At 48.0% G+C, this 12,942-nt stretch overlaps 1 protein-coding gene across 1 annotated transcript in view; it reads right to left on the reverse strand.

Annotated features, from left to right (window-relative positions):
* Positions 1-4,806: 4,806 nt before the first annotated feature.
* The window catches only part of LOC310798326 (cadherin-4-like), a gene marked incomplete at both ends in the record, with an annotated part of 263,719 nt that continues 255,583 nt past the window's right edge, over positions 4,807-12,942 (reverse strand). Inside the window, 5 exon segments of the mRNA XM_083660852.1 lie at positions 4,807-5,013; positions 6,133-6,297; positions 6,952-7,091; positions 7,661-7,894; positions 9,810-10,046. Of these exon segments, the coding sequence (XP_083516978.1) occupies positions 4,807-5,013; positions 6,133-6,297; positions 6,952-7,091; positions 7,661-7,894; positions 9,810-10,046 (983 nt within the window).

The raw sequence follows: 12,942 nt of genomic DNA on the forward strand, positions 1-12,942 counted from the left end.
GAGCCCCCTGTTGACGCAAGTTTAGACAGACACAGACTTAAGAGAGCAATCTCCGATTCACACGGCTTTGGTCTCAGCTACTATTATAGGTAAGATGTGATGCATCAATATTGTAATTATACTGTTTAATAACAATCGAAAATCTTGCTCGTAGCTGCTTTAAATGATCTTGCCCACTCATTCTTCCTGCAAGACAGCCTATCACTACTTTTTGGTCCCTCCTTTTATCGCTTCTCTCTTCACAGTGCTTCACAGCGTTCCACTGAAAGCGTTTCCTTGCCGGACTGTAATATGGGAGGCACGCTGTATGATGCGCTGTATGACGTAACTTCCATCACAGCCCAGCCAACCAGATTTCAGACAGAGCGCCGGAAGTCTCGTGTGATTCAGACCCTCCGTCGCTGGAAGCTTGCCGACGTCGACGTCGACCTAGCCTGGTATCCAAAATAGTCATACATTCTGTCATTGTGTTATTTATGGTTGGACTTCTAGTGGGTCCCCGGACCCCACTTTGAGAAACCAAACCACTGGCCTAAGCCATGGTGAAGTTTGCTAGCACACAGGTGTCGAGGACTGTGTCTGACCTGCATTTGCCTGGATGAGAAAAGTTGTTTCAAGAAGCTCTCTCCGTCTGGGCCAATCGCCCACATCGTGACTATAGCCGGAGCAGTTTAACAGTGCAGAGGATACTCTCTCGTCTCCCCTGCTCCCAGGCAGCACTAACGTCCAATTGATTCTGCTGCTTTGATCTCATTTTAGACCGGGTCTTAAAATAGAAGGAGGTCCAGAGCAGAGCTGTGTCAGCGGAACAGCAGCCAACAAAGCCTGCTCGGTCCTGGGCAGCACTTCGCCTCAAGAGCAGCAGCAACCCATCAGCTCTAAACAGTTGATTACCCCAGCAGCCCGGGCATCGCAGAACTAAATCCGCTGGTCCGAGTCCTTTTCAGATTGAATTGTTCCCAGCGCCGACCCAAGAGACTCGCTATCTTTACAGAGAGGAAATGAAAAGAGGTTCTGAACACGTTTGAAGAGGAGAACTTTATTTACAACACACAAGGCAGTGGCTGCAAGCCAGCGGCAGCAAAGCTCTCGGTGTGTGTACGCTCGCTTGGTCTATGCAGTCCCTCTATCTTCCCATCGGGAGGCCAAGTGAACGGCTTGGTCTCTGCAGTCTTGCTATCTGCCATAGGGAGGCCAAGCGAACGGCTTGGTCTGTGCAGTCTTGCTATCTGCCATAGGGAGGCCAAGCGAACGGCCGGCCTCTAAGCCCATCAAAGAAACCTTTCCATGAAGTTAATCTCCTTATCATAAGCGGCTACGAAGTTGACTTTTTACCAACTTCATTATTATTCCGGAGCAATGGGACCCGGTGCTGATGGCTCTCTTATTAACATGGTTCCACAATTTCACTGGGCCTAATAAGAGGCCTGGGTGATTGTGTTGAAGGTTAGTTTATATATATTGGATGTTCTCATTACAGGATATTCCAACAGAGATTAACAGGGGAGCCGAAGCGGCCTTCATTAACGAGGAGCCCACTGTTCACAGTTGATCAGCTCTGCTAATCTCTAATTCTCTCTCTCTCTCTCTCTCCTTTCTCTCTTATTTAGCCAGGTTGGGCAACACACGCCAATACGTTAATTTCCCCTTTTATTCGTCTTTTTTCGACCAGTGTTTTTGAAATGTTCTGCGTTGCTCCTGCTGTGCTTGAGCCTCCCCCTCCTGACCGTCCTTTCCCTCCTCTCTCTCTCTCTGTCTCCCTCTCTAGCTCTCTCGTTCTCCCAGTGTCTCATTAAAGGCACTCCATCTAATGAGATTACGCCGTGGGGATTAATGGTGTGGCTAATTGATAGACACACAGCCGGAGAGGATTAAATCCCTTTAAATCCCCCGGAGGGTTTTTTGGCGCCTCGGCTGACTAATTGAAATCACACGAACGGACACGAGTCCACTTCCTGTTCCTGACCCCTTTAGGCTAGTTTGTGCTGCTCCACTCGCTGCCTTCTTCTTCTGCGATAAGAGGAGATGCAGGTCAAGGATGTCTCACCAGGTCATATCTAAACAATAGGGGTCAAAGGTTAAATGCTCCAATCCCAAGGCGAGCGTAGCCACTTTGTGACTCTTTCTAACACTTAGCCTTAGGGGAAATAGGCCGCATTGTTCCACTGTTAAAACTAAAAGAGATGCAGTCATTCCATTTAATGGTGACATTGGACAAACAAAGGTGGTGAATTTAAGTCGAAGCTACTTGAGAGAAGGCTGTAATGAATAACAATATCCAGTAGGTGTTTTTTCAATGGCGGGCGTCCGGGTAGTAACCCGACGCTGCCAGATGGACGGTTTAGCTTCACATTACGTTTCACTACGTCGAGAGAATCTCTTTTGATCTCGCGGGGTTATCCATCTTGCAAGCAAGGTTATCCGGGTAGTGCAGCAGTAGATTCCCTGGCTACCAACAGGTTCGAGCCCCAGTGTTACCGCCAGCTTTGTCGGGCGTCTATATAGGAACAATTGTCTGTGTCTGCGGGTGCGAAGCCGGATTAAGGGTATTTGTCCTGGTCGCTGCGCCAGCGCCTCGTCTGGTTGGTCGAGGCGGCTGTTCGGGGGGAGGGGAACTGGGGGGGAATAGCGTGATCCTCCCCACGCCCTACAATCCTGCCGGTGAAACTCCTCGTTGTCAGGTGAAAAGAAGCGGCTGTGCGTTTATCGGAGGAAGCATGTGCTAGTCTACAACTTTCCCAAGGTTTCGGCAGATCAGAGCAACGACCAGCACACCCTAGCAGAGAATTGGCCAAGTGGGAGAAAACAGGAGGAAATAAGAAGAGTTTTTTAATGAAAAAACAAACACATTTTTTAATGGCTACTACTGAACCAACCAGGTCATATCATACAGTACAGCATACATCAGCAAAGGCTGCAGATAGTCAACATTCACAAAAAAGTGGCAGATTTTCGAAACATGTTTAGTTTATTTTCTAAAGCACATATCCAGTATCTAGAGATGAATGAAGAAAAGAATCCACTGAATAATAGAACAGCTATCAGCAGGCATGGCTATTGAAGCTTCCACTGTACCAAGGCCAGAGACCGTCAGGAGAAACAAGAGAGCGAGAGGGGAAGGCTGTGTTTCATATATAAAAAACAGGAGTATAACAAAGCTTTCTTTAAAATTTTAGAAAACAATTGGCCAAATGAAAGAAAAAGTAAAAAATAAAAACGTAAGCAGGCATCTTGAGCAAAATGGAAACACACGCTTCAACAGAAGACAGAAAGAAACTGAACATCCACGTATTGAAAATGAACGGGCCAAAAAAGATCCCTCAGCCCACTCGAGAGCTGGAGAAAAAGAGCAGCAACGTTTATGTCATTAATACTTCAAAAATAGGTATCTTACAGTATTTTTTATTTTCTCAGTGTCTTTTATACAGAGTATATTTATATAGTTTCCGCTGACTATTTTCACATTCTCACCACAGAGTAACAAGTGCGTCGAGTAAAACATTTTGAAAAAAGAAAAAAAAAAAAAAAAAGAAAATCATGCACCTCTTAATAGTTTCGTTGGCCTATTAAAAAAAACGGGAATGTTCAAGGCGAGAAAAATCGTTTCCGGTAACCTTTAACCTCTCCGACGCCTTCGTCCAAAGTCTCTTCAAGTCTTTTACATGGTCACACTACTCAGATCATGCCTATATAAGCTTTACACTGTGGAGGAAGCAACACAAAACCATACAGGGCAGGCAAGCGTCTGAACATAAAAGCTCCTGAAACTCACGAGTCCACAGAGGAAAGGCAGGCATTCTCCACAAAGTTAGAAAACCCACCGCACGTAGAAAAACGCTCACTACACGCAACAATGTCAGCGTGTAGTCGAAGTTGCGCTGAGACTCGGCGATGCTTGTGAAGGTCCAAACACAGCAGGTTCCTTGGAGCGGGGAGGGGTTGCTGCTTTGCCCCCCCCCCAAAAAAAAAACTCTCGCTGGCATCTTCTTCTTGTGGCCACCAGGGGGCAGCAGACTTCATTGAGTTATCAGATCCTAACAGTTTTGCCCTGGTTTGTGTCCCGTCCTGCCCCTCTTGTGACTGGCTGCTGGGGTTAAACATCTGCACCACTGTGAAGAGGAGAGGAGACGTGATAGGCTGGGAGGGAGGGAGGGAGGGGCGATGAGGGAAAAACGTGCCGCCCCCGAAACTGCACGAATGGCAACCGACCCTGAGATAGCAGGAGTCTGATACAAAAAACACACCACAAAAGGCACTTTATAAAATGACAGTGCTTCTGTTCTAAGGAAATTCAAGTTGACAAGAGTGAAAGAGAGTCACAGAGCGCGTCTTCCCTCCCGAAAAACAGAAAAAACAAACATTCTCCAGTGTGTGAGACCAAATCAAAAAAGATGGGGTTTTTGTTTGTTCCAGTAATCGATCAATCAAAGCACAGATTCGCTACTTGCGTCTCTCACAGCTGCCTTGATTTGTCCCCAGAGAGCTCCGGGGAGATGAGGAAACAAACACAACGACGGAGGAGGGAAAATCAACAATCACACTGGAAAAAAACTCGCCGCCAAGAAATATAAAGCCAGAATACAGTTGCAGTTGCAGCAGAACTCGTGGTCGAGGGCTCGGTCGCTGTGAACAAAACCAACAGCCCCGTGGAAGGGTCCGGTCCGGTGCTCACAAAGTCTACCACCGGAGCCTGTGTCGTGTTCTCGGGCCCCCGTCCCCGGGTTTCGAGGAGCATCCGCCCGAGCGACCGACCCCTCTCCCGAGACACCCCCCGGCCACAGTCCCCCCCATCCCCCCGTCCTCCTCTCAGTCATCGTCCCCTCCTCCGTAGAGGTCGGCCAGCTTCTTGAAGCGAGGGCCCCAGTCGTTGAGGTAGTCGTAGTCCTGGTCCCCTGAGCTGGTGGAGTTGAGCGAGCTGACGGAGCCGGCGGTGGAGCCGCTGCCCTCGTAGTCGAACACCAGCAGGGAGTCGTAGGGAGGGGCGGTGGGGTCGTTGTCTGCCGCCCGCAGACCCTGGAGAGAGAGAGAGAGAGAGAGAGGAAAGATGGTCACTTTCTGACTCTGAGTTGCTGTATCTTCTCTTCCTGACTCTGAGTTGCTGTATCTTCGCTTCCTGACTCTGAGTTGCTGTATCTTCTCTTCGCGCTCTGAGTTGCTGAGTTGCCGTATCTTCACTTCCTGACTCTGAGTTGCTGTAGTTGCAGTTCTATGAGAAGGGTTAGAACGAGATGTCAGGCCAATGTTGGCCTTTTCACACAAATTGGATATGGGCCAGTCAGTCAGGGCCGCGCCCCGGCTGAGATGATGGAGGTGAGCTTTTACTCAGCACTTTCAGGGATGGCATTCTGCAAAGCCTGCAAAGAAACCTGCCTCACTCTGCCTTAAGGAGCAGCAAATCCACCTCAAACTATTTCATTAGTATTGGTTTTCATGAAAGCTTTTAGTGTCCCATGATGATCTAAAATCCCATGATGATCTAAAATGCATTTTCGATCGATTCTGGGACAATTCTGTTGGGAAATTTCTGGCATGAAAATGATCCAATTGAAGGATATTGAATGTCACCAACACAATATCAACTACTGGTGCCTCAACCTACCCAGGAACATGGGTATCTGCATCAGCCTTCAAAAACCTATATCGGTCAAACCCTACCTATGGGTTGCATCAATGGGGTTACATGAACAATTTATTTTCCCATAGACATTTCGTAAAAATAGTTTTACTTGTTCAAACCAAACGGTTCAGATATATTTAGAAACAGGAGAGACCACATAACATTTTGCTCAGACCAAAACATAAAATAAAAAGCGGATTTAAAGAAAGCGGATTTAAAGAAAATATTTTTCCGATGTAGTTTTTTTATGTTTTGGTCCGAGCGAAATGTTCTATGGTCTCTCCCGATTCTAAATATAGCTGAACTGCTTGGTTTGACGAAGTAAAACTATTTTTATAAGCATTTTACGAAATGTCTATGGGAAAATAAACGGTGGATAAAAATCTCTGGTACAGTGCTGCTGAAGCAGGAAGTAGGCGGTCACTTTGCCTCTCTATAAGCTGACAAAAGACCTGCATTTCTCTGAATCAACTCATTTCTCCATTCCATCGTTGCATGGGGGGGGGGGGACATACGTCGTTAATGAAGTCTCCTATGTCTCCGGGGTGGGGCAGGCTGGGCCTGACGGGGTACTGGGACTCAGAGATCACAGGCCTCTCGTCCACCCTGCGCACCCCCGCCGGCTTACTGATGATGTGATCCAGAGACTCCGGCTGCTGCAGCTGGCTCAGGTCGTAGTCCTGCGAGGAAGAGCAGAAAGCCCAGGGTTAGTTTGTGTTTTTCTGATCACCATCACAACCTTTTAACCTATTTCAACCTGCTAATTGTGCATGTATGGTGAGTGTACAAACCGTAGAAACCTATTAGAAACCCTCATTTATTTGACTGATTGTGGTACATGGTCTAATTAGCCTCGACTGCATAAAGAAACATTTCTGGGGGGAAAGCGCCTGTAATGGCCAGTGGTTATAGTCTTGTTGTTGAGTGATACGTTTTTCACTACTTCCACTCACTTTCACTGAGAATTCATGAAGTGTGGCCACTCGCATGATAAGGAGGAGGTATTACTTTTAAATGCAAAGTTGGGAGTTTTGTAGCCAAGTGAAAAAAACACATATTTCTCAGTGGTGCCACTGCTCATTAACTGTTTTGCAGCTTTCTGCTGATATTGTACATATTTACCAGCCGTAGCATTTTGGATAATGCAAAAATCAGCTTAATGCAAGGTCTTCAGGGTGTATAGACCATATGCCTCCAAGGCTGCTTTGCACACAAGCTTATACCTTTGACTCGTGTACTGCCTGGTCATACGGATCGCTGTAGTAAATATTATGGTCAAAGAAAAAAATCAAATGAATCATATATGATATATGAATGGTGTATTTGAGGCGTACCTGGTCCTCCTCTCCCCCTCCCTCCTCGTCGTACTTCAGGATGTTGTCTCGGACGTCGTCCTCGGGGTCGATCAGCAGGGGCTTCGCCTGCCGCTCCTTCTCCCTGCGCTTCATCCACACCACAAACAGCAGCACCATGCCTGCAGTACACACACAGCAACACACGAGGCAGCGCTCAGCGGACAGCTGTCACAAGGTGCTGTCGTTAGTGTACACAGTGTTTCCTTGATACTCGATTTAATATTAAACATGTTGAAAAGTGCATGGTGTGAATAATACATCGTCAAAAAGTCAGCACAGTCTGTCAGTCAGTCAGTCAGTCAGTCAGTCTGTCAGTCAGTCAGTCAGTCAGTCAGTCAATCAGTCAGTCATGGACGTTTAGTGAGTTTAGTTGTAAAAGGGCCATAGCTAGGGATAGGAAGCTGGTAGAGAGTCAGGATTCAAGGGGTGGGTAGGATTAGTGGTTGGGGGGTAGGGTGGTGTTGGGGGTAGGGTGGGCTTAGGGAAAAGTGTCCGTAGGGGGAGTGGCGCCGTAGTCTTAAAGGTTTGCGCTTGTTCGATACTTTCTCACGCGACTGCGTTTCAACACGTCTCTTTGGGATCGCCTTTTTAATATCGACGAATAACGACGAATATTGATATGATGAGGCTATATTGAGTGTGTACATTATATTGTGCGTGTGTTTCCAGTCCATTCTGCCGTACTCACAAAGCAGTATGATGATGCAGATGAGTATAGCGATGATGGCCCCGATGCCCAGGCCGGCGGCGGCCACCGCCCCCGTGGTGCTGCAGTCCCCGTTCTCGTCGCAGGGACACACTTTGACCCGGATCACCGAGCGGTTGGAGAGAGGAGGGTTCCCCGAGTCGGACACGATGACGGGGACGTCGTACGCCGCCGCCTCCAGGTAGGGGATCTTCAGCCTCAACTGGGCATAGTCACCTGGGAAGAGGGAGAGAGAGGAAGGGGGACAGAGATAGAGGAGGGAGAGAGAGGGAGGGAGGGAGAGAGAGGGAGGGAGAGAGAGGAAGAGGGAGAGAGATAGAGGAGGGAGAGAGAGGGAGGGAGAGGGAGAGAGAGGGAGGGAGGGAGGGAGAGAGAGGGAGGGAGAGAGAGGAAGAGGGAGAGAGATAGAGGAGGGAGAGAGAGGGAGGGAGGGAGAGAGAGGGAGAGAGAGAGAGGGAGGGAGGGAGAGCAAAATTAATGGGGAAGGGACGGTGGTGAGTGGGAGGGAGGAAGGCATGAGGGTAATTAGATTAGACAGAACTCCGTAGAGAAATGCTATTTTGTTTACTGCATGATTTCACACCATCATGTACGTAGGTAGGAGTGAATGACATCCTAAATGAAAGCAGCTGTGACAAGAACCCAAACACATACCGGCATCATTCTGACCTTCAGCATCTATCACTCAGTCAAAGCTAAGACAAGAACCTCTGTGGGAGAAGAATCCAGGTATGTGATCAGATTTGTCCTCGAGACAACTGCTGTGATACATCCATCTGGGCGGATGAGTTGACAGATCGCTGGTTCAGGGGGACAGGGAGATGAATGGATCTCATTTGTCACGGGCGACAGATCGTATGTCAACACCGGATGGTAGCCGGCTCTCTCTCTCTCTCTGCGAGCTTTGTGAGACATTTTGCTAAACTGGGATTTCTCTCGCGGCTTAGAGCAAGCCGTTGTTTTCGCATCGATGTCGGTAGTCCCATCTGGGGCCATTTTGCCCCGCAGCTGGCGTTTTGTATCCCTCCCAAGCATACTGGGTTTAATTCAACTGGGGATGCCGAATGCCGCAAGGTAAAGCGATGATATTTCAGCATATCATTTTACATGACCACCGGTGCGATTGGCATACCAGAATCATGTACAAATATTAGGCAATTCCTGGTGAGTATTTACTTTGGAACAATGACATCCAAATGAGCAAATAGCGTAAAAATAAAATGCTAAAAAAGGAGCCTTATTTGCTTCAATCACTGAACTCAACCGGCCTATATTTGGGACGGGCGTCTACTGTATATGGGACACAGGCCTTTAATTCCTTTCACACAAAACTCTTGTTCAGCACAGAAGGGAAATACTATCAAAATGTTTATTTAAACCAGCATGAATAGTACCCTTAGAAAAATTTGGCTATCGAATAACATCACTTACCGGTACAAATCATTTGCTCTCACTCCAATTAAGACACAGCACATCCAGGCCAATATGTGTGTGAACAGATGAACAGATCTCCACAGATTTCTGTCATTCAACTTTCCCTGTCATCGGAAAGTCAGAGCCGTCACTTCCCCGTGCCCAACGACGACCCAGAATGCAACTCTGGGGTCCCCGCCGCACGGCACTCTATTTTCTCTCCTGATGCTGCGCCAGAGGAGAGCTGCTCACACTTTTCCTATCCACTGTAGTTGAGACAACCATATAAAACCACACCTCTGTTTCATCCATGGCTACAATGTCCTGTATCTTCTAAAATGTCCTGCTGCTGCTTCTCCTGATTTTTGTTTTCCGCTAATTTGACAACTGACAGTTCGAATTTCAGGTCGTAATTTCTTCTCTGTTTCTCTGCCATGGTGCTCAGCAAATGTGACGTTTGAATACAAGGTAAGACACAAAACAAAAAACTATTGTAACCGCCTTCCAATTGAGACCTGCCTTTATTTGTCAAAACGTGTAGCCATACCCGGCCAGTAAAAGGGACTTTGCGTCTCATTGAAGTTTTACAGTACCTAGTAAAATAGTTGCAAATTGAAGTGAATCTGTGTAAACATAGTGAAAACAATGTCCTGTCCCAACCCAACCCTACCAAACCAAACCAAACCAAACCAAACCCAACAACCAGACCCAGTCTTACCACTGAGACGAGAAATGGTCCAGTTGCGGCGCACGCTGGTGGGAAAGGAGGGCAGCTCGAAGACAAAGGGCCCCACGTTGGGGTCGGCGTCGGCGTCCGAGGCGGTGATGTTGACCCTGGAGTTGGGCCGGGCGCGCTCGCACACCTGGGCCTCGCGGGGCATCAGCACCGGCGCGTTGTCGTTCACGTCGATCAGGTAGATCTGCAGGGTTCCTGTCCCGCTGGCCTGCGGGGAGCCTGAGGAGGGGAGGAGGCCATGGGAGGAGACGAGAAGGTGAGACGGTGATGGAGACACAGAGGTGAACAGTGGTTATAGGCAGAGACATGAAGACGAGGCGACGGGGGAGATGGAGCAAGAAGGATGAATGGGGGGCGATGAAAGAGAAAAGCAATGAGAAAACGACGGTAAACAGCAAAACAATCCTTTCCGTTTGAATCGCAGCTTCTCTGCCTGATTTATGTTCAGAAGTGAGAAAACAGAGACATACAGGCTAAGTGAGCGCAGAGACCAACGCGATGGAGATGATGGAGTTTGTTTACGGAGGGGTTGAAAATGCAAGGATGAAAACTGGGTAGATTTGTAGCGCAGCTCGCAGACAGAACAGCCAGAACAGATGAAAGGACACGTGAATATTTGACTCCCTGTGTTTAGAACGTACTACTTTCAAAGAGGTCGAGGCGAGACTGATTGAGATTGGAAGGTGCAACTCTCTCACACAACAGTCGTGATTATCTGCGCTCTGCAAGACCCCGTGAGAAACGACTCAAACTCTAAACCTCGCAAACATGCAAGCACTATACAAGCGCAACACGACTTATTCAGTATTTCTTACTCCTATGATCAACCAGTCCAGGCTCAGAAGCAACAGGTTGAGAGACAGATGTGTAGTCTATTATGCATTGTCAACAGCCAGCAGCTCAATAGGTCGCTCTGTCGTTTGGTCGGTCGGTCGGTCCACAAAAAGCACCACCCTGTGGCGGCCACAGTTTGTGCCCCAAGGTTGAAATTTAACCTTGCAAGGCAGCTGGATTCGCCCCAGAAATCAGTATGGCGGTCAAGCGTGTGTGTGTGTGTGTGTGTGTGTGTGTGTGTGTGTGTGTGTGTGTGTGTGTGTGTGTGTAAAGGTGTGTGTTTGGATTCATGCCAATCGGCTAAAAGGGGGCGGTGGAGGGCACATTTTGAAATGCAGGGTGGCAGAGGTAGAGTAGGGTGGGCTGCCCTTGACAACCTGCATTTTGGAAATTCACATAATGTGGTCGCGGCTATTGTGCTTTTTTTTTTAACTGCAATGCTTGTTTTTGACAAAATAACTTGAACTTGCTTGTCTCAAGAGGGTGTCACACAACAAGTCATTTTTCTGACAGCTCAGGGATTTAGGGTCAGACAAATACATTTGACTTGGACTGAAATCAATGAGAAACATCCTATTCAAAGTCAGTAGCCAACAGTGTTTTCCTGGTGGTCACGGGGGAAAGTGATCTCGTGTCACCAGCGGTTAGCAGCAGTGGTGGATCCAAAGGGTCACACAATGCGCGAAAACACATGGGAGACTTGATTTCATTTTAAACTGCTTGTATTCACTGGAAAGTGCTTCAAATGACTAGAAGTGAAGATGTGGACAGAGTTCAAATGATCAAAAGACTCCACAGTCATTTACAAGAAACAGGCCATGATTGGAGTTAGACCCCCCCCCCCCACCCACACACACACACACACACACACACACATAGTAGTGTGTGAAATAGCTGTTCAACACCAAATACAATCAATTAATGTGCTGAGGTCATTATTACCATCACCAGACCTCCTTTGATGATACTAGTATTGCTGTAAGAACCCTAAACTGTAGCTGAAAACGTGTCTGCAATGCTCAGATCGTATAGTGTAGCCTTGACTTATACACACACACACGCACGCACGCGCGCACACACACACACACACACACACACACACACACACACACACACACACACACACACACACACAATTAGTGATGTGGTTGTGCAGCATAGATGGAGTAAACTCCACTCGCTCATCATCGGTGTTGTTGTGTTTGAACTTTGTTTTCTATCAGACGGTAACGTGCATCAGCCATGTAAAGGTCTATCGCCCCCGGGCGCCCGAGGCCCCACATCGACCCGCGTGTCGGTTATGATTGGTCGGGTGCTTTGTTGCTGGTGCCGCTTCGCTTGAGTGGAAATAAGCAAAGAGAGTTTCAATCAAAGTGGAATATATCCCCTCGTTGACACTGGGCTCCTGAATCAATAAGCAGTCAACACTTTGTTGAGCTTAAGTTGGGTGCGCTTCAGGGCAACATTGTAGTTTTTTACCCCAGATAGACCAATCCCTCATTTCTCACTGGGTCCCTCCTCCTCCTAACACGGAGAGCAAGCACCTCTATCTGCACTGCTTCAGCACTGCTTCAGCACCACAGCTTTCTGCAGCGGCTGCGGCTGCACTCGAGACCTTCGTTTTGACAGATACTATTCTTATTCTTGTCGGCCAGACACAGGGGACACATGGATGGTTGATGCATATTTCCATATACCATTTTGTGCCTTCACTCACTCATAAGTCCTGCAGTCAGGAGGACTGCAGAGAAAATCCTCGGGGGCCAACATGGCTGCCCCTCCATCCAAGACTTGTACTTCTCCAGAGTTAAGAAAAGGGCAGGAACCGACCATCACCGACCCATCTCACCCTGCACATGATCGGTTTGAGCTCCTCCCCTCTGGTAGGCGCTACTACAGACAGAGCACCGTACGCCAAAACCACCAGGCGCAAAAACAGTTTCTACCCACAGGCCATCATCACTCTGATTAACCCTTAAACCAGCCACTTCAACAGCTGAAACACTGGAAAACACCTTTAGCAGGTGAAACACTCAAAACCAGGAACAGTAATATCCCTGTGCAGCAACCTGTGTAGCACCAATCCCCCACACGTACGCGCGTGAACACAAACACACACGGATACGGTATACGCTGACTGTGGAATAACCACACACACACACACACACACACACACACACACACACACACACACACACACACACACACACACACACACACACACACACACACACACACACACACACATGATTTGATGTAAGTTTAGTGGGAAATAACTGTG

Source organism: Poromitra crassiceps (genome assembly GCF_964638095.1).
Source record: "Poromitra crassiceps genome assembly, chromosome: 25".
In the NCBI taxonomy this organism is placed as follows: domain Eukaryota; kingdom Metazoa; phylum Chordata; class Actinopteri; order Beryciformes; family Melamphaidae; genus Poromitra; species Poromitra crassiceps.